Genomic DNA, 20,826 nt, shown 5'->3' with positions numbered 1-20,826 from the left:
GGCTTTGTCGGGTTTTTTTTTTAAATTTGGGGTTTACATTTAGTTTGAGCCACCTAGAGGCTCAAACTAAATGTAAACCCCAAATTAAAAAAAACAGGACCAAAAAAATGCCACCATGGCTAAACAGCAGAGTAAAACAGGCAGTTAGAGGCAAAAAGGCATCCTTTAAAAATTGAAAGTCAGATACTAGTGAGCAAAATAGAGAGGAGCATAAACTCTGGGAAGTCAAAGTATAATAAGGCAGGCCAAGAAAGAATTTGAAGAGCTAAGGACACATACTAGCAGGAAAAATATTTTTAAGTACATCAGAAGCAGGAAATCTGCTAAACAATCAGTGGGGCCACTGGACAATCAAGGTGCTAAATGAGCACTCAAGAAGGACAAGACAGGTGCAGAGAGTCGAAATGAGTTCTTTACATTGGTTTTCACTGCAAAGGATAGGGGGAAGATCTCCATACCTGAACCATTTTTTTAGGTGACATATGTGAGGAACTGTCCCAGATTGAGGTGCAATAGAGACAGTTTTGGAACAAGTTGATAAATTAAACAGTAATAAGTCACCAGGACCAGGTGGTATTCACCCAAGAGTTCTGAAGGAACTCAGATATAAAATTGCAGAACTAGTAACTGTGTTATGTAACCTATTGGTTAAATCAGCCTCTGTACCAGGTGAATGGAGGATAGCTAATGTAACACCACGTTTTTTAAAAGGCTGCAGAGGCAATGCTGGCAATTACAGGCCAGTAAGTCTAACTTCAGTACCAGGCAAATTGATTGAAACTATAGTAAAGAACAAAATTATCACACACAGAGATAAATACAATATGTTGGGAAAGAGTGAACATGGCTTTTATAAATGGAAGTCATACCTCATTAATCTTTTAGAATTCTTTAAGGTTGTCAACAAACATGAACAAGGGTGATCCAGTCAATATAGGGTACTTGGACTTTCAAAAAGGTTTTGACAAGATCCCTCACCAAAGGCTCTTAAGCAAACTAAGCAGTCGTGATAGAAGGGAAGGTTCTCTCATGGATCAATAACTGGTTAAAAGATAGGAAACAAAGGGTAGGAATAACTTGTCAGTTTTCACAATGAAGAGAGATAAACAGTGGGGTCTCCCAAGGATGTGGATTGGGACCAGTCCAGCTGTTCAGCATATTCATAAAGGATCTGGAAAACTGGGCGAACAGTGCAGTGTCAACATTTGCAGATGATACAGAATTACTCCAGATAGTTTAGCCCAAAGCTAAACTGAGAAGCTGTCTGCGAAGAGTTACTACAGGATCTTACAAGACTGGGTGACTGGGCAACAAAATGGTAGATGGAATTCAGTGTTGATAAATGCAAAGTAATGCACACTGGAAAACATAATCCCTTACTATACATACAAAACAATGGGGCCACTTTCTTGGAGTCATCGTGGATAGTTCTCCAAAAACATCTGCTGATTGTGCAGTGACAGTCAAAAAAGCAAACATAATGTTAAGAGCCATTAGAAAAGGGATACATAATAAGTCAGAAAATATCTTCATGTCACTATATAAATCTGTGGTACACCTACGCCTTGAATACTGTATGCAGATCTGATCACTCCATCTCAAAAAAGATATATTAGAATTGGAAAAGGTACAGAGAAGGAAACAAAAATGATTGGGATATGGAACAGCTTCCATGTGAGGAGAGATTAAAAAGACTGGGACTGTTCAGCTCAGAAAACAGACAACTAAGAAGGGTTATAATAGAGGTCTATAAACTCACGAATGTTGTGAATAAAGCAAATAAGAAAGTGTTATTTACCCCAAGAACTTGGGGTCACCTAATGAAAATAAGCAGCAGATTTAAAACAAACATAAGGCAATGCTTTTTCACACAACACACAATCAGCTTGTGAAACTTGTTGCCAGGGTATGTTGTGGAGGCCAAAAGTATAACACGGTTCAAAAAAGAATTAGGTAAGGATACGGGGGGGTGCTGGAACCATTTTTAAACTGGGGATTCTGAGAGCCATTTAACCAAACTGTAAACCCTATGTAGAATGGAAACCACTTCAAGCCAGGCGGTGCAGCAGCACCCCCTGTGCCCTTAATTCCAGCACCTATGGAACTATTGGCTATTAGCTAAGATGGTCAGGGACACAACCCCATGCTCCAGGTGTCCCTAAACCTCTGACTTCCAGAAGCTGGGGCTGGACAACAGGGGATGGATCACTTGATAATTGTCCTGTTGTATTCATTTCCCCTGAAGTATCTGGCATTAGGTTGTGTCGGAAGATAGGATACTGAACTAGATAGATCATTGGTCTGACCCAGTATGGTTGTTCTTGTGTTTTTATGATAGAACCAATAATGGCAACATTAATGTGACATGCCTTTTGCTTTTCCAGTTTAGATGATTGCTTAGGATTAGTTTGTATGTAGAATCTTCAGACTAAAACTGCAACTGCAGCTACAGCTAAATTGCTGCTACATGTCCAGGTGATAAATCCTCCTCCTACACTTGCCATTTTTAACATGTATGCATATTTTTCCAGTAAGAATGGGGATGGTGATAACATTAGCATTTAGGCAAGACACTAAAATGATGTGTGTCACATGCATTCATGGGTATCTCATTATTTTAAAAAACTTTTGTAATGGAATATTTATGTCTTATTTTTTAAAATGTATTTATTTTATAGGATTTTTTTCTTAAATGTAAATCTTCGTGGATCAAGGTAAAACTTTCCTGTGATTTGCTCAGCTTAGAAGGCTGCATTCAACAGACAATTCCCTATCCCAGCTGTCTTCTGAGCAGCCTACTGAAGAAAGATGAACATGCTGAACAACCACTACTTTTTGAACTTCTTGCCTACCACACTTTTTCCCTACCTTTTCATCTTGTTAGCAGCTTTGACAGCTGCTGAGGATGTGACTAGTAGCATTTTAAATTACACTGACATGAACTTGGGATCTGTACCTGTGATTATCTCCATAGTTGATCATATTACAGTCAAGGAAGGGAAGAGTGCCTTGATTGACTGCAATGTCCAAGGAAATCCTGCTCCACGGTACAAATGGTACAATTCCAATGGTTGTTTGCTGAAGGAAGAAGAGAACAGTGGTAAGGCTTTTATGCTCTGATTAATTTCTTACAATCTAACAAGGATCTTGGCATCCACACTTTGTTTATAATGGACTGTATTATATATATATTGTGTGTGTGTGTGTGTGTGTGTGTGTGTGTAAACACATAACAATCTTATTGTGTTATGCTTACCTGTGAGGAGGTACGGAAAAATGGCTGTCTCCCGGGGTCATGGCAGCTGTAAATTCATTTGTATACACTCTGTGAGAAAACAATTAAAGATTTTAATATTTTTTGTGGCCACACACAGCAGGAGAGGACAAAAATGCTGAAGAGATAATATAGAAACAAAAAGGAAAGGCTTCTTTTCATCAGCAAATTTGGGTTTGGACCCCAGTCACTACCCTGTTCCCTTTGCTCTGCTCTGGTGGCAAAGAGAGGATACAAAATTGGCCTAAGAGCTATGTAGGGATTCCCTTTCCATATGGGAATCCCTGTGTGGCATGAAAGTACAGAAACATAGCCACCTCTCTGCCACCTTTGCCTGACCTCACTCCTGCCACAGTGGGAGTATCAGGGGACAGGAGAAGGTATGGCCAGAGCACACATCATTCCAGTGATCCTGGGACAACAGAAAAGCCTTGGGGGACATAGGGAGGGGTGGGTCTTTCCAATCAGTGCAAGTTGCAATAGGACTTCTCATATGCTTAATGATAAGTAAGGCTCTGTGTTTGTCACGGAGGTCACGGATTCCATGATCTCCATGACTTCTGCAGCAGTCCATGCAGATGGCACAGGAGCCTCCTGAGCAGCTCAGACAGCTCCTGGGCCAGTTACACCAGCCACTGCTGGGGCAGTTTCAGGGCCCCCGCCAGCAGCAGGAGTTTGGGTGTGGCAGCGGGGGGGACGACTCAGGGCTGGGGTGTGGAATGGTGTTTACCGGGGGGGGGGGGGGACTCCCCAGAAGGGCGACAGGAACTCCCCTCCCTCAGCTCCATGTGCTGCCTCCGCCCGCAGGCACCACCCCCGCAGCTCCCATTGGCTGCAGTTCCCAGCCAATGGGAGCACAGAAACGGGGCTTGGGGTGGAGCGGAAGCAGCACACGGAGCTAAGTGCCGGAGGACGCCACTTCCCAGGAGTCAGATAGGGAGTCTGCCCTAGCCCTGCCATCCCTCCCTCACAACCATGCCCCCCTCAGGCCACACACCCCACCCCAAGCATCCACGGTGCCCGCCTCCCCGTGTGACCCCCCGAGCCACCCTCGCCTCCCCTAAGTTTTAGTCTGGGGTATATAGTAAAAGTCATGGACAGGTCATGGGCTGTGATTTTTGTTTACTACCCATTACCTGTCCATGACCTTTACTAAAAATATCCATGACTAAAACATAGCCTTAATGATCAGTACATGCTTACGTCCTTTGCCAGCCTGGGACCTTAGTATTATATAAACTTATTTTTATAAAATTTAAATCTGGGGAAAAATGTACGTGTACATTATTCCTTTAAGCTACAAGTAAGGTTATTGTAGTTTTATGAAGCAGCCATATTGTCCATGTAATAGTTTCATGCTGACCACTTTAAACACAGCATAATGAAATTAGGTTTTGAGTTATTCACATTAAATGCAGGATGTCTTGTCTTATTAATAGCTGACCTGAGAGAAAACCCTGATATGATGCAATGATTGACCCAGCTGTGTGCACCACAGCATAATGTTTCTGTAACAGCTTTCTGTACTGTGTCTTGTACTAAAATATTTATCCATACAGGTACAGAAAGGAACTGACTGAGCTTCAAGCATAGCGTGTAGGAGATAAGGCAGCGTATTGTAATTAGTGCTTTGGAGAGCTTTTACTGGAGCTCTCTCAGCAATAGTACTGAACAAAGCAAGGTATAGTACAGGGGTAATATTAAGGCATTATATCACTTCAGCTTAGATTTCCAGCATTACAAGTTGTTTGTCCAGGAGGAAACTTACCATCTCCTCCTATAGTGGATGTTTCCTAGCACAAGCTTTTTCCCTAGTGTGTGTGTATTACTATATTTAAAATGTAGTGCTGAATTGTTCTCATGCAACAGGAAAAGCTCTACACAACAGTGTGGACAATGATAAAAAATTGAAAAATACTGTATTATGGACAATTTGTGCTTGGAATCCACATGATTTGGCTCAACTGCCATTAGTACTTCCCAAGGTTAAAACAAGTGGTTGCCGAAGGGAGCAAAATGAATGTTCACTGTGGGTGTAACTCAGCCAATGCAGAGAATTCATGCAGGACCCTATGCACCACTTCAGACCCATTTAAGCCTTTAAATATGAGACTTAAGTGGTACATAGGGCCAAGGGTAGGCTCTCTGCACTGTCAGTCTGTGTGCCCAACTGAGAACTTTGAAGGTTGCGTAATTTTCCAGTTTGTCGACGGCAGCAAAAACCTGTGAGCCAACACTAGTACCGTCTCTACACCCAGAATAGTCTTTGTTTCTCAGCAGGTTTGTGCTTTCTGCCAGAATCTTTTGGCACAAAACCATACACTGAGTCACAGTCTAAATGTCATATGTCATTTGTAGCAGCTGCAGCAGGAATACATCAGCAAGCCATTTTGTGATTTTTACAATGAATAAAAGATCCTACCGATTAAGAAGAGGTTTTGCAATACCAATGCATTACACTATATTATAAATGGGGCTGGTCATGCTGCCTATTATAAAGGTTGCCTGACATTTCCTTTTATAAAGACCCTATTTTTAGTTGCTTATAACTTTGCCAAACTATTACCATTTGGGCTGAAATTTTCCAAGCTGGGTGTCTGCCTCAGACTGAAATTTTCTTTAAAACAAACAAACAAACAAACAAACAAACAAACAAACAAACAAACAAACAAACAAACAAACAAAAAAAACAAACAAACAAAAAAAACAAACAGCAAAACCAGTTTAGCTGTTTCCAAGGATGATGTTAAAGAAAGATATGTTGTCTTGTCCGTGTTAAATTTGGCCTCATTCTAAGCTATTGGAAAAAACATTGCAGTTCACACATGCTAGGTAGAGACTTGCTAGCACTTCGGAGATAAATTCCCCCAAAGATTGTGTTCTCATTGGGCATGCTCTAGCTCACAATTGAGCCACACTTTCCCTACAATTGTAGCTCTGGGTTGCTATGGGTAGGACCAGGACCAGGCATCGGAATTGCAAGTGAGACGGTCTCTCCTAGGCTCTCAGTGATTCTTGTGATGTCCAGGAGAAGGAAGTTGCATGATTCAAATGTACAGGGGACAAGAGTTGGATAAGGGGATTGGAAGAGGAACAGGCTGTAATGGAGGGGTACATGTCACTGCTGTCTTATCATGCATTTGGCAAGTGACACAGGATTTTATGACAGGTTTCAGAGTAGCAGCCATGTTAGTCTGTATCCACAAAAAGAAAAGGAGTACTTGTGGCACCTTAGAGACTAATGAATTTATTTGAGCATAAAGCTTTTGTGAGTATCCGATGAAGTGAGCTGTAGCTCACAAAAGCTTATGCTCAAATAAATTTGTTAGTCTCTAAGGTGCCACAAGTACTCCTTAGGATTTTATGAGGGCTTCAGTTTGAGAGTCCATCCCTGGCCACTAATACAGATCCCGTAGTCATTGTTTGGTTCTGACAATTCCTTGATGAGTATCGTGTGCCAGGTTTATGAGTTTTGACTGTAATTCTTCTGGCACAAATAGCCGGTGTGTACCTCGTAGCACACAGCCATCAAGCAAAGAAAGTTCATCCCGAATGCTAAAATAAGGCAGCAAAACTGGGTCAAGGTTTTTAGGGTTACTGGGCCATCTCTTTGGCAGAAATTTCCATAGTTTTTGTTGAATTGGACACACTGAACAAGCGGCTTGAAATTGTTCTCTTGTAACGGCAGTAAGAGTGCTTGTAATAAGCGCAACTACTACATCCTCATCCTCCGGTGGACCATCTGGTGAAGGCAAAGGCAGACAAGAAAAGCAATCAGCTACAACATATTGGTTTCCAGGTTTATATTCCAGTTAATAATTGAAAGAGAATAGTCTTGCAGATCATCTAGCAATACGATATCGTGCTCTTCCCAGTCCTTTTGTGGTGAGCAACGTCATCAAAGGGCTGTGGTCTGTGCACAACGTGAACGTGCGGCCCCACAGGTAAGTTTTCCATTTTTCAGTATCCCAGACACAAGCAAGTGCTTCTTTTTCGACTGTAGAATATTTCCTCTCAGCATTACTTAGTGTCCTTGAAGCAAATGCAACAGTCCTCTCTGTGATGTCCTCATGAAGTTGTGTGAGAACAACCCCAAGTCCATAATCAGAAGCATCAGTAGTTACAATTGTGGGCAATGCAGGACTGAATAGTGCAAGTACTGGGCTATGTACAATCAAGTCTTTCACCGTTTCAAAACTAGCTTTTGCATCCGTTGTCCACACTAAGGTTGAACTTCTCCATAGTAATTCTCGTAACAGTTCAATGACAGAAGCATAATTGGGAATGAATTTTGCATATCAGGAGATAAGACCCAAGAAGGAACGTAAGGTTTGCAAATCTTTTTGAGGAAGAGCATTTGAAATTGCCAGGATATGATCTGAATCAGGTTTTAGTCCAGCCTGTGAAATTGTATGCCCCAGAAAGGAGAGTTCAGTTTGTCTAAATTTGCATTTGGACCTATTGAGCTTGAGGCCTGCTTTGCTGATGAGGTTTAGTACAGACTGCAGGTTACGGTCATGTTCTTCAGAAGTATTTCCAAACACGATAATATCATCCAGATAGCACTGAACTCCATGTTCTTCAGAATCAATTACATCATTTTTTGGAAGGCACCTGGGGCAGATACAAGACCATATGGAACACATTTAAAACGAAATAGTCCCTCATGTGTTATAAATGCTGTGAGGTCTCTGCTATCTTCATGCAACATAACCTGGTAGTATGCACTCTGCAGATCAAGAGTAGAAAACATCTTTGCTCCACGGAGTTCTGCAAATACTTCTTCTATGTGAGGAAGAGGATGGCTGTCAATCACAATAGCTTTATTTGGCTCCCTTAAGTCCACACAAAGGTGAATGCCTCCACTCTTCTTCTGCGTCACTACTCTAGGTGAAACCCATTCCGAGGAGTTAATCTCTTCAATAATGTCCTTTTGAACAAGTTTTCTAAGTTCCTCTGAAACAGCTTCCCTGACTGAAAATGGTAGGTGCCGTAACTTCTGTTGTACAGGCATCACATTATTCTGCATTTTAACTTTATGCAGAAACCCATAAGCACAGCCAGGTTTCTCCTCAACCTGGTGTTGAGTCCCAGCTGAAACCTGTGTGTACCGCAAGAGTGCTTTGCTGATGAAGATCAATTAGTCCATTAACTATCCTGAGATTTAAAGCAGCCAATAAATCTCTGCCAAGGATAGGAGTGCCTTTGTGTACAATGTAGAACTCTGCAGTTACACAGCAATCACCAAAAGTAACTATTGCTAGCAAGAAGCCATGTACTGATGGTTTTTCAAATAGCACACCAAGTGAAGCTTGGGTTCAGTAAGAGGCACATCTTTAAAGTAATGCAAATAGATAGAATCAGGTAGTATAGACACTGCTGAGCCAGTGTCCAACATTAGCTGAATAGAGTGTAATTTACCTGAGGGTATGGCGGAAACCTTTACCATGCACTTTATTTGTTCTGGAATATGCGCAGTAGTGATTTTGTCCACGCTCAGCACAGTAATATCTGTTATTGTAACTGCATGCACCTGTTGATTGAACTGGCTGCTGTGACACACTTTAGCAAAATGCCCAATCTTTTTGCAATGATTGCACTGAGCTACTTTTACTGGACATCCTGTGTAGCTTGCAAGGTGTTGTGGGGATTAACAGCGAAAGCATGCTTTTACTGTATTTTGAATTTGCTGATTCGGTGGTTTTCCATTAGTTTTCCTCTTGTAATCATTTGTCTGCAGCAATAATGAACTTTTCTGCAAAGGAGTCACAGCCTGGATTGTGCCTCCTGTATCCATGCTCATTATTTTGGCTTCAACTGTAGCTGACTCAGTCTGAGTAGCAATGGTTGTTGCTTTTTCTAGTGTAAGTTGTGGTTCTAGAAGTAAGCGTTTTTACACAAAGCATGGTTGTTTTCTCAATGAGCTCCTCTCTAATCATCTCATCTGCCATATTCCCAAAGTTACAAGTTACAATCAGACTCCTCAGGTAAGCAATATACTGCATTATAGTCTCCCCTGTTTTCTGCTCACGCTGGTGAAATCTGTAGCGATTAGCTACTACATTCACTTTTGACACAAAAAAGTTCTTTAATGCAGTGAATGCAGTCTCATATTTATCATCTGCAAGGGAAAAAAGTGTAAAATATATGCTGCCCTTCTGCTCCAAGGCAGTGGATTAGCAGAGCACACTTTCTTACTTCAGAAATCTCTGTAGCACTGATTGCAAGCAGATAAGTCTCAAACATATGGAGGCTCTCAAACACATAAAAGCAATTGAAGGCTGCCAAGTTTCCCTCCCCACTCTGAACTCTAGGGTACAGATGTGGGGACCTGCATGAAAAGCCCCTAAACTTATGTTTACCAGCTTAGGTTAAAACTTCCCCGAGGTACAAACTATTTTACCTTTTGCCCTTGGACTTTTTTGCTGCCACCACCAAGCGTCTAACAAATATATAATCGGGAAAGAGCCCGCTTGGAAACGTCTTTCACCCAAAAATCCTCCCCAAACCCTACACCCCCTGTCCTGGGGAAGGCTTGATAAAAATCCTCACCAATTTGCATAGGTGAACACAGACCCAAACCTTGGATCTTAAGAACAATGAAAAAAGCAATCAGGTTCTTAAAAGAAGAATTTTAATAAAAGTAAAAGAATCACCTCTGTAAAATCAGGATGGTAAATACCTTACAGGGTAATCAGATTCAAAACATAGAGAATCCCTCTAGGCAAAACCTTAAGTTACAAAAAGACACAAAAACAGGAATTAAACAAAACATAATCTAACACATATCTAGCTAGATTACTTACTAAGTTCTAAGACTCCATTCCTCCTCTGTTCCCGGCAAAAGCATCACACAGACAGAGAGAGCCTTTGTTTCTCCCCCCCCTCCAGCTTTGAAAGTATCTTGTCTCCTCATTGGTCATTTTGGTCAGGTGCCAGCGAGGTTATCCTAGCTTCTTAACCCTTTATAGGTGAAAGGGTTTTTCCTCTGGCCAAGAGGGATTTTAAAAGGTGTTTACCCTTCCCTTTATATTTATGACAGAAGCTCACCTGGGCTTTGCAGAAAGGGTGCAGGTGGGTTCAGAGGCAGAAGATCCCTCCTCGTCGCCAAAATGTTGTAACACCCAGGCAAGGTACTAACAAACTTCAACAGGACTTTATTTTTAAAGTGGAAACCTCTTTACCAAGCTGCTGTTGCACCCTCGGTAGCTCTCACTCAGCCTCCTCAACTCCCCCCCCCACCTCTTCCTGTTTCCCATCCTTTCAGACTCCCAACAGCCAGTGCTCCCAGTTCTAATAATTACAGCATCTAAACACCACAGGGGTGGGGTGGGGTGGGGTGGTGGTGGAAATAGATTGTGACAAGGAGCTTGGAGAGTGTTTGGGGAAAGTGCTTAGAAGCTGATAAGGGGAGGGGCTGGAAGAAAAAAGAAAATGGGAGTTGGGATAGGCAAGGAGATTGGGTGCCAAGGAGACTGGAGCCAAGAAGCTTGGGAGCCAGGGAGGAGGAAACTGAGATTACATCAGGAATAGAGGGTAGATGGGGACCAGCTGGGCAAGTAGACTGTGACTGGGAATGAGCTGGGGGAGTTGGGCTGTGGGTGGAGGGAAACAGATGTGTTGAGGAGCCAGGATGCAGGGGAAGAACTGGAAGTGGCTGGGTAAGGAGACAGATTTGGGATTAGAAGCCTGAAGAGCAGAGACTGGGACTGGTAGGGTAAGACGATGGGACTGGGATAAGGATCCCAGGGTAGGGAAGAGACAGGACTGAAACATGGACAGGTTAGAGACAGGACAGAAGGAGTCAAGCTTAGGGGGAATGGGTTGATGGGTCTGTGACCACTAGTACACACTGCCCTCCAGAACAAGTCACCATTCCTCATCATCTCGCAATTCCCGTATCTGATCTTTCCTTTGCTGTCAGCAAAAATCCACTGGCAGAGTTTGTGTCCCATCTCCCTTTCGTGCTAGCGCATATAGAGACTGAAAACCTACAACTGCTACCAGTTGCTCCGTTAGTTCAAGAGGCAGAGGTCTGTGCGGCGAATCTACAGGTTTCAACCCTGATAATGACCAAGCAGTATAATGGGTCAGTATAAATGGGGGTCAGTATAATGCCACACGATGGAATTTCTGTTTTAGAAATGAGACACATGCAAAAAAACAAAAAAACAACCTCTGAGTTCAAAGAATATTAAGGTTGCAAAGCCAGACACTCAAGAGTTAGGAAATGCCAGAATTAAAATTGCCTGTGCAAACTTAATGTGTAATGTGTATGCATTATGATACAGTCTTTAATTACATGGCCACATGCTGCTTTTTTTCCAACAGGACCTCAGTTCCCAAGCTTCAAAATGGGATAATAATACCATCTATTCTTGCTTGACTTCACAATCTTAGCATTCTTTTAATGTAGTGTTTTTGGATATAATAGTATGGAGAATTCCACACCCCAGCCTAAAATATTCTGTGTGGTTAGACAAGAAAACTTTAGGGCTCAGTTCTGACACCCTTACTCATGTTGAGTAGTGCCTTACTCTGTAAGTTGTCTCCTTGTAATCAACTGGGCTATTTACATAGTAAGGTACTCAATGTAAATAAAGGTGGCAGAATCAGACCATAGTTAAGATTATTTAACGAAATACGCATTATAATATTGTTAGAATACTAAATTAATCTAAAAAGTACATTAACGACAAAGTTCCACACTTCTTATTACTGATAACTAACTATCTAATGTACTAGAGAATTTATATATACATTCGCTATGAACATAACTGTACTTTAAAATAATAGGGAAACAAAACAAAAATGTTAATCTGCCATAGTGTATTTTATTATTTATACTGTGGCTTAGTACACAGCATGTCTAGAACAGTCACTACAGAACTTCTTCATTTCATAATGTTATGTACAAAGTAACACCTGCAGACATGGAAAATTCTGACTAGCTTACAATGTTTGGAGGGTGAGGTCCTGATAATGCAAAAAGATGTACTCACCTGCTCATCATTAGACACTTTGATTAGTATTGGGAGTTTTCAGACATTGAAAACTCCATAAGAATAAGAGTGCAGAACTAATAATGTTGGTGAAAAAATAATTAGGAACTCCAAAAAGGTTAAGTAGGCTTATGCATAGATTTTCGCTGAGGATGAATGTGCAAACTAATTATGAAACCTTTAGGATGAGCCATATTTTGAGTTAGAATAATTTTTGAAAAGAGGAAAGCCACTAATTATTCCAAAGTGAAGCTGGCTTGTCTGATTAATTTCAAATGGCACATAAAATGCTTCCAAAGCATAAGACTAAGAATCCAAGAACTAAAAGCTTTTAAACAAACCAACAAATCTCCATGGAGAGAGAAGATGAAATCGGAGGGGGAGAGAATTAAATACACACACAGACACACACAACCCACATCAAGAGGTGAGGTTGCCAGTGTAGGCGTTTCCACTGCTGTTGTGTCTGTGCCACTTTATCTCTGTAATTGCAGATCCTGTGCCCCTGCCTTTAACCACCTGCTGTTGTACAGAGGATCAGCATGGAGATCCACTGTGTGGTATTCAGAGAAACACAGAAACACCCAGTATTTGTAAAGCTACACTGTCCATGTGTGCTCTACTCTCTGTCCATCTGGAATTTACTGCAGAATTTAAGTGATGCAGGACCTTAAACCAGCCCTCCACAGCCATGGTGAACATCATCTTTTAAGCCAGTCTTGCAATTTAGCAAACCCACACTACAAATCGACTGAATAGGGCATAAATGTCTCCCTAGTGTCTAAATAGTGGTGTTTGTCACTTAAAGATAGAACCTAGCTATTTAATTGGGGGGCGGGGGAGAAAAGAGGAGCTAAACCAATATCCTTATAACATAAGGATGGGCGGAAATGGGAGCAGATTCAGATATTTAAACTAAGTTATTTGAGCTCAATATGATTGATAATCAGTCAGCCATGCTAGGGTCAAAGGATGAAAAATTTGCACTTCTAACTCTCGTAGTAGAATGTAATGATCAAATGTATCAATAACTTTGCATAAATCAGTAAAGATTGCTCCCAATAAGCCTCTTCAGATAAAAAGAAATACCCACCAACATGTGCACAAGATTTTACTGAGCAACTGCATGATCTTATTGGTGCGGCCCTTCTCTTTGCTCTGTCGTTATACCCCTGCTATCTTGTCACTCCCCTTTGTCAAGTCATATTTAAAATTAGATTGTAAGCTCCTTGCATATTTTTTCTGCACTGTAAGATCCCTAGCATACTTTTGGGTGTGTTGTAAAGTTAACAGTAACAAGATGATAGAAGATGCTATAACAAAACACCAGAAAATTTACAATCTTCACTGGAACAGCAATGGACTTGGTGACTTATCAGGTCTTCATAGAATCATAAACTTTAAGGTCAGAAGGGACCGTTAAGATCATCTAGTCTGATCTCCTGCACAACTCAGGCCACAGAATCTCACCCACCCACTCCTGTAACAAACCGCTAACTTATGTCTGAGCTATTGAAGTCCTCAAATCATGGTTTAAAGACTTCAAGGTGCAGAGAATCCTCCAGCAAGTGACCCGTGCCCCACACTGCAGAGGAAGGCGAAAAACCACCAAGGCCTCTGCCAATCTGCCCTGGAAGAAAATTGCTTCCTGACCCCAAATATGGCAATCAGCTAAACCCTGAGCATGTGGGCAAGACTCACCAGCCAGACACTCAGGAAAGAATTCTCTGTAGTAACTCAGATTCCACCCCACCTAACATCCCATCACAGGCCATTGGTTATATCTACGCTAATAGTCGAAGATCAATTAATTGCCAAAATTAGGCTATCCCATCATATCATCTCCTCCATAAACTTATCAGGCTTAGTCTTGAAGCCACGTATGTCTTTTGCCCCCACTGCTTCCCTTGGAAGGCTGTTCCAGAACTTCACTTCTCTGGTGGTTAGAAACCTTCGCCTAATTTCAAGTCTAAACTTCCTGACAGCCAGTTTATATCCATTTGCTCTTGTGTCCACGTTAGTACTGAGCTTAAATAATTCTTCTTCCTCCATGGTATTTATCCCTCTGATATATTTATACATAGCAATCATATCTCCCCTCAACCTTCTCTTGGTTAGGCTAAACAAGCCAAGCTCTTTGAGTCTCATAGAATATCAGGGTTGGAAGAGACCTCAGGAGGTCATCTAGTCCAACCCCCTGCTCAAAGCAGGACCAATCCCCAACTAAATCATCCCAGCCAGGGCTTTGTCAAGCCTGACCTTAAAAACCTCTAAGGAAGGAGATTCCACCACCTCCTTAGGTAACACATTCCAGTGCTTCACCACCCTCCTAGTGAAAAAGTTTTTCCTAATATCCAACCTAAACCTCCCCCACTGCAACTTGAGACCATTACTCCTCGTTCTGTCATGTGCTACCACTGAGAACAGTCTAGATCCATCCTCTTTGGAACCCCCTTTCAGGTAGTTGAAAGCAGCTATCAAATCCCCCCTCATTCTTCTCTTCCGCAGACTAAACAATCCCAGTTCCCTTAGCCTCTCCTCATAAGTCATGTGTTCCAGACCCCTAATCATTTTTGTTGCCCTCCACTGGACATTTTCCACATTTTTCCACATCCTTTTTGTAGTGTGGGGCCCAAAACTGGACACACTACTCCAGATGAGGCCTCACCAATGTCGAATAGAGGGGAATGATCATGTTCCTCGATCTGCTGGCAATGCCCCTACTTATACAGTCCAAAATGCCATTGGCCTTCTTGGCAACAAGGGCACACTGTTGACTCATATCCAGCTTCTCGTCCACTGTAACCCCTAGGTCCTTTTCTGCAGAACTGCTGCCTAGCCATTCAATCTCTAGTCTGTAGCGGTGCATGGGAGTCTTCCGTCCTAAGTGCAGGACTCTGCACTTGTCCTTGTTGAACCTCATCAGATTCTATCTCAAACTTCTATTATTCATTCAAATTCAGCATTTTATGAAGTATAGCATGTGTTTAGGATGCTGTCTGCAGTAGGTAATTAGGTTTTTAACTTGTTTGACTATGATAGATATAAAATACAGTTTATTATGGATAGTGAGACATTTTTAAAATGCGACCTGAGTATAATCAGTGATCTTCACAGTGCCTGAAATTGTATTCTGGTGGGATCCTAAAAGCAGGCATGTTTTTGTGACGACAAATGATTCACTCTAGTATAGTCTACGTTATTGCCATTTTTCTAAATTCTGGAGCCAGTATGACAAAAATGATGATTAAAACGTTATACTGACCATGTAAACAAATGTTTTGGACTGAATTCTTCTATATCTTTCCTGCAGGAAAATGGTGGTTTCTTGACAATGGGCTACTGAACATTACCAGCGTGTCTTTTGACGACAGAGGTAAATACACATGTGTTGCTTCTAACATCTATGGCACTGTGAATAATACTGTGACTCTGAGGGTCGTCTTTACCTCCGGAGATATGGGGATCTATTACATGATTGTCTGCCTCGTAGCTTTTACCATTGTTATGATCTTGAACATTACCAGGCTGTGTATGATGAGCAGCCATCTGAAGAAAACTGAGAAAGCAATCAATGAGTTTTTCAGAACAGAAGGAGCAGAGAAACTACAAAAAGCCTTTGAGATTGCTAAGCGTATCCCAATCATCACCTCAGCCAAAACGCTTGAGCTTGCCAAAGTAACCCAGTTCAAGACCATGGAATTTGCTCGCTACATTGAGGAACTTGCCCGAAGTGTTCCTCTGCCACCTCTCATCATGAACTGCAGGACTATAATGGAAGAAATCATGGAGGTGGTTGGCTTGGAAGAACAGGGACAGAACTTTGTACAGCAAGCAGCAGAAGGCCAGGAGTCTACTGATGGAGGGGATATGTTTATGATCCCTAATGCACTAAAGCGCAGCGACTCTCTCACAGCTGACTCTGAGGCATCATCACTGCATGAACAACCACAGCAGATTGCGATAAAAGTGTCAGTTCATCAGCTGTCCAAAAAGGACTGTATAGATGACCAGTCACAAGATTGTGTGCAATCAGAAATTAAGGAAGAAGAGATTCCTCAAACACCAGCATCTCCTACTGATCCAATTCCTGAGCCTTCTACTGAACTAAACTCCAATGATATAGCATTGGCAACTGACAAAAATACGTGTTTTATTTATGAAAGCCATGTATGATAATTACTCTGTTAATCTATGCATAGTAAGAAGAATCAGGTGGAGCTCCTTTAAAAATAGATATTGTACTTGCCGTTAAGCCTTACCTGGAGACTATCATAGAAAAAGCATGCATGTGGATTATTTGATATTTTCTTCTCTGAGTTAATTTTACTATGATGTATGACAGAGTAATTACTATTATATTAATACTAATTGCTCTTTTTGGTTTAGGATTTTTTTTTTCAGAAACATTTACCTCAGCAATTTCTAGGTTGTTGTCATCTTCAGTGACCTCCTGGAAGTCATTTGTAGTGCTAAAGACACTTAGACTTACTAAACATAAAGCTGTTCTTCATTTTTCTCCTTCTGCTTCCTCCCTTCCATCTGCTGCATTTTTGTGAAACTGTTCCCAAGAATTTGAGACATTGCCCAGGAGGCAGGATTTCAGTTGCCAAATAAAATCCTAGTTAGATCCCATTTACCAAGCATCTTTGCCAAGCTGCATTGTGAATTAAAGAAGGTTAAATGTGTCTTTTCCATTTGAGAGCATTTTATTTATGTTTAGACAGTGGGGAAATAGGTTCCCCTACCCCTTAGGCTGAAGAAGCCAATAAGTGTTCTTTCACACAGATGATATACAGTGTATTTGTTTCTACAGAAGAGAAAGCACTTTATTTGTCAGCAGGCTACAGTACAAATACTGAGTAGATTTTTTTCATATATTTAAACATCTGTTGATTTTACCAGAAGTTTATATTGAGAAGGACTGTGGGTGTCCAGAATGTATTGTCTTGTTTTTCTTACATTGTAGAAGTAAATGTAACCAGATGATTTTATATAACCTGTCAGGAGTGTAGATTCAGTAAAAGTGTTGTAACCTCCAGTATTTTGTTGCAGGTGAGGCTGAAGTGGTAAAAGATCCTTGTTTATCAGGATTTCCTTTTTAGCAATATAGTTTCCTGATGAACAAACACAAGTGCATCCATAATCATAATCTTTTTAATCTGGCTCTGAGTCAAAAAATTAGTCAAATACTTGCTATTAAGTCATAATGGTCGCCTCAATGCATAAAAATGGACAGTGATCACAAACTATATTACGATTGGACAATTGATTTGCTATTTTAAAAAATCCTCATGAAATTGAGATCTTCTAGGGTGAGGGGGTTAACTGATCTTAGCAAATATTACTCCATCTTTATATAGCTATCATAATCATGGCAAGTGGGGCATATGTCTGTCATTGGAGATTTTCAAGAGCAGGTTAGCCAAACACCTGTCCAGGATGGTCTAGATAAGACTTAGTCCTTCCTTAGTGCTGAGGACTGGACTAGTAGACCTCTTGAGGTTTCTTCCAGTCCTACGATTCTATAATATTAGGGTCATGGAGTTATGCTAGGATATTAATGAACTGCAAAGGTGGGGGAGGGAAGGGGGATAGTGTCTATTTCAGAAGTACTGTAATATTATGCACTACTGGATGAGCATGGAAAGAGATCACTTACAAGAGGGAATTTGTGAATGATGAACAGTAGGTTATTTAATCATCTGATACACATTTCACTTGGAACTGCTGAGCAGACCATGGTCTTTTCACTTTGGAGAAGGGCTACCATGCATTAGATCAAGTGTTAGAAATAACCTGGAGTCTCTTAATCCAGAGTGTTGTGGAGAGAGAATTCATTTAGACTGCTGAGAAACTGGTGAGCACAGGCCACCCAGACATTTCTCAACAGCTGTCACAGCTAGTACAACTTTGAGCAGTGCTGATGTTTGGCTTGGAGAAGATCAGATATGTTCATTGCATAAATAGTTGGGGGCAAACAAGGTCACTGAAACTGCAGCCATCAGAAATGGATAACAATGGTGGTGGTGCCCTGAATGGAGTGTGGAGTTTCCTCAGGACCCAGTTCAGTTACAAATCGACTGAGGTACACTGAGCTAGCTAAGATATGCACCCACCCCCACCTGGAAAATGTCCCTTTCCTTACGTTTCTACGGCCAATGAGTATGAAACAAAAAAAGAGAGGCCCAATTGCACTAATTTTTTTTCGGGTGCAATCATCTGTATGTGTAAGTTATAGACATTTAGATGCCTAGCTACTTGATTGCACCCAGTAGTCAGGAAATTTGACATCTAAATGTGCACTTTCACAAACAGAAATATGCCGGGTAAGGCCTCTTTAAAATTTGGCCCCAAATGTATAAGTAGTTGCAGTTACGTGAAACAAATCTAGACCACACTGTGCAGAAGAGGAGACAGGAGCGTGTTAGAAAGATGTTTATCATGACCTGTGAGAGTGAAAGTGCTCACCAACTGAAACACACTGTAAGCTGTTCAGTCTGAAGTACATTTTTGTTTTATGTTCTTATCCCTTTTGCTTTAAATCACTTATTTGCTCTTGGTTAACAAAAAGGAGATTTTACATAAAGCAAGGCTGGAAGTGTGCACTGAGTTCTTTTAATTTGTCTTAATTATTTATACTAAAGAGACATATTGATATTCCTAATTGTTTAATGTTTAGCAAAAAATGGTTTCATACTATAAAGTGACTTGCCTGTTGCTCAGTGAAAGTAATTTTCTCATGAAGAGCCACACTGTTCTTCAAAGCAGAATGCTATAAATTTAGGAAGAGATTACTCCTCGAGTTTGTGAGCAACTCTGGACTGCAAGTATGTCATCTCTTGAGTTCATACGGGCCCCACAAAGCGGCTTAGGTTCCTAAGCCCCCAGTTTTAAGCACGACTGCCATCTACAAAATCCCCTCTCAGCTGCCACCTAACCCTGGAGGCAAAGAGATTAAAAAAAAAATCAATATTTTGAAACCAAAAAAATCAAACTTATTTAAATTAAATGCTGATTTTTTTTAAACTAAACCTATTTAAAAATAAATTTGAAAGTGACAACCTATGTTGAGGGCTAAAATTAGTATAAGCTATTAAAACCATTTAAATATAAAAATATTAAGCATTACATGTTTGCTGCCAAGTTTTCAAGAAAAGCATAGCCAGTAACTTTCACCAGTTTGTGAGTAAAAGCCCCTGCAACCAGAGTTTGTTGAAATACTAAACCAGCTTCTGACAGCAGTAGCCTCTTCGGCAGTTGCAGAGAGAATATTTTCCTCATTTCAGTTTATTCAGCTAGTTAAATTCAATGACTAGTTCATTCAAAGTTAAGAAACCAATTGGGAGTTGAAAAAACTGGAAGGCTTGTTTACCCTCTCCGACTAGAAGAATAAAAACTAGGTGTGAGAGAATGAGATCTACTAGTTCTAAAATTTCAAAGGGCATGGTGACTAGAAACAATCAGTTCAGTTCATTAACTACAGATCATATTTCCTTTCTTTAATAAATCAGTTTTAAATGCAAAACATGTTTTGATAAACTTTTTTCTTGTATATTCAGCACTCTTAAGGTAGTTTTATTTAATAAAAAAGTTAAAATGCTGTTTTAGTGCATTTTTAGTTAAATTTCAATTTCCATCCAAAGAGAGCTTGATACACATCACAAGTAAAAAAAAAATTAATCTGGTAAATAAGAGATGCATCTTTCACCATTTTCTAACATGATAAAATATTTAAAAATTAAGAATCTGAATAAATGTAAACTAAACTATATACTTGTTTAAATAAATATGTATAGATATATTACATCCTACTGGTTAGTAAAAAGAAGCAAAGATTATATTTAGTTACAAATAACATGTTTTAATAGTACTAACTAACAAGAATCACCCTTTCTTTAGGAAAATAATTAAAAAGTACAAATGCAAAACACGATTTACATTAATTATTTAAATCAAGGTTTTCTGCTTGGTGATTTAAACCATGATTAAAATTGGTGCTATAAATCACTTTGATTTAAATCAATCCACCTTGCCCGTAGACACCTAAAGTCCTAATGTAAAAGTTCCTTAAGAGCCTGAGGGCTTGTGTATACTGCATGGTAAATCGGCACTGCTGTGATCAATGCAGCGGCATCAATTTAGTGGGTCTGGTGAAGATGCGATGAGTTGCTGGCAGAGCGCTCTCCTGCTGACTTCAATACTCTACCCTCCCCGAGAAGCGCAATGTAACTTACTTTGACTTCAGCAGCAGTGTAGACCAGGCCTAAATTTCTGCCTCTGGGCATGTGCACTGCTGCTCTGGCAGGCATCCAGACACCCATCTCACTCCTAAGCCCCAGTGCAATCCTCAAACCAGGTGGCGATGGGCAGAGCAATGCCTATTCCATTTCAATTCCCCCCTGTGTCTGATGAGGGAGGGGGGTTTGAACAGGGGTTTCCCATCTCAGTGGACTTATGGGATATTCCAATGTGAGTCTCAATCTCTTGTTGAAGCTGTTCCACTTTGTATTAAATATTAATTAGGCCACCGGGGGAGGAAATGACTCT

The 20,826-nt window shown here is 40.7% G+C and overlaps 1 protein-coding gene across 3 annotated transcripts in view; it reads left to right on the top strand.

Moving 5' to 3' along the window:
• Positions 1–19,845, top strand: part of MFAP3L (microfibril associated protein 3 like) — a 35,151-nt gene extending 15,306 nt beyond the window's left edge. Inside the window, exons 2-3 of one of the 3 annotated variants that reach the window (XM_073341615.2) lie at positions 2,679–3,100; positions 15,590–19,845. In XM_073341615.2, coding sequence (XP_073197716.1) covers positions 2,809–3,100; positions 15,590–16,452 — 1,155 coding nt within the window. In that variant the 5' untranslated portion in view covers positions 2,679–2,808 and the 3' untranslated portion in view covers positions 16,453–19,845. Of the gene's footprint in view, positions 1–2,678; positions 3,101–12,662; positions 12,971–15,589 lie in introns of those variants that run through there. The other 2 variants (XM_073341617.2, XM_073341616.2) reach the window with 2 other exon arrangements.
• Positions 19,846–20,826: the final 981 nt, after the last annotated feature.

This window comes from Lepidochelys kempii, chromosome 4, assembly GCF_965140285.1.
Source record: "Lepidochelys kempii isolate rLepKem1 chromosome 4, rLepKem1.hap1, whole genome shotgun sequence".
Classification (NCBI taxonomy): Eukaryota; Metazoa; Chordata; order Testudines; family Cheloniidae; genus Lepidochelys; species Lepidochelys kempii.
The sequence above is the reverse complement of the archived record's forward strand: the minus strand, read 5'-3'. Positions and strand labels throughout refer to the sequence as shown.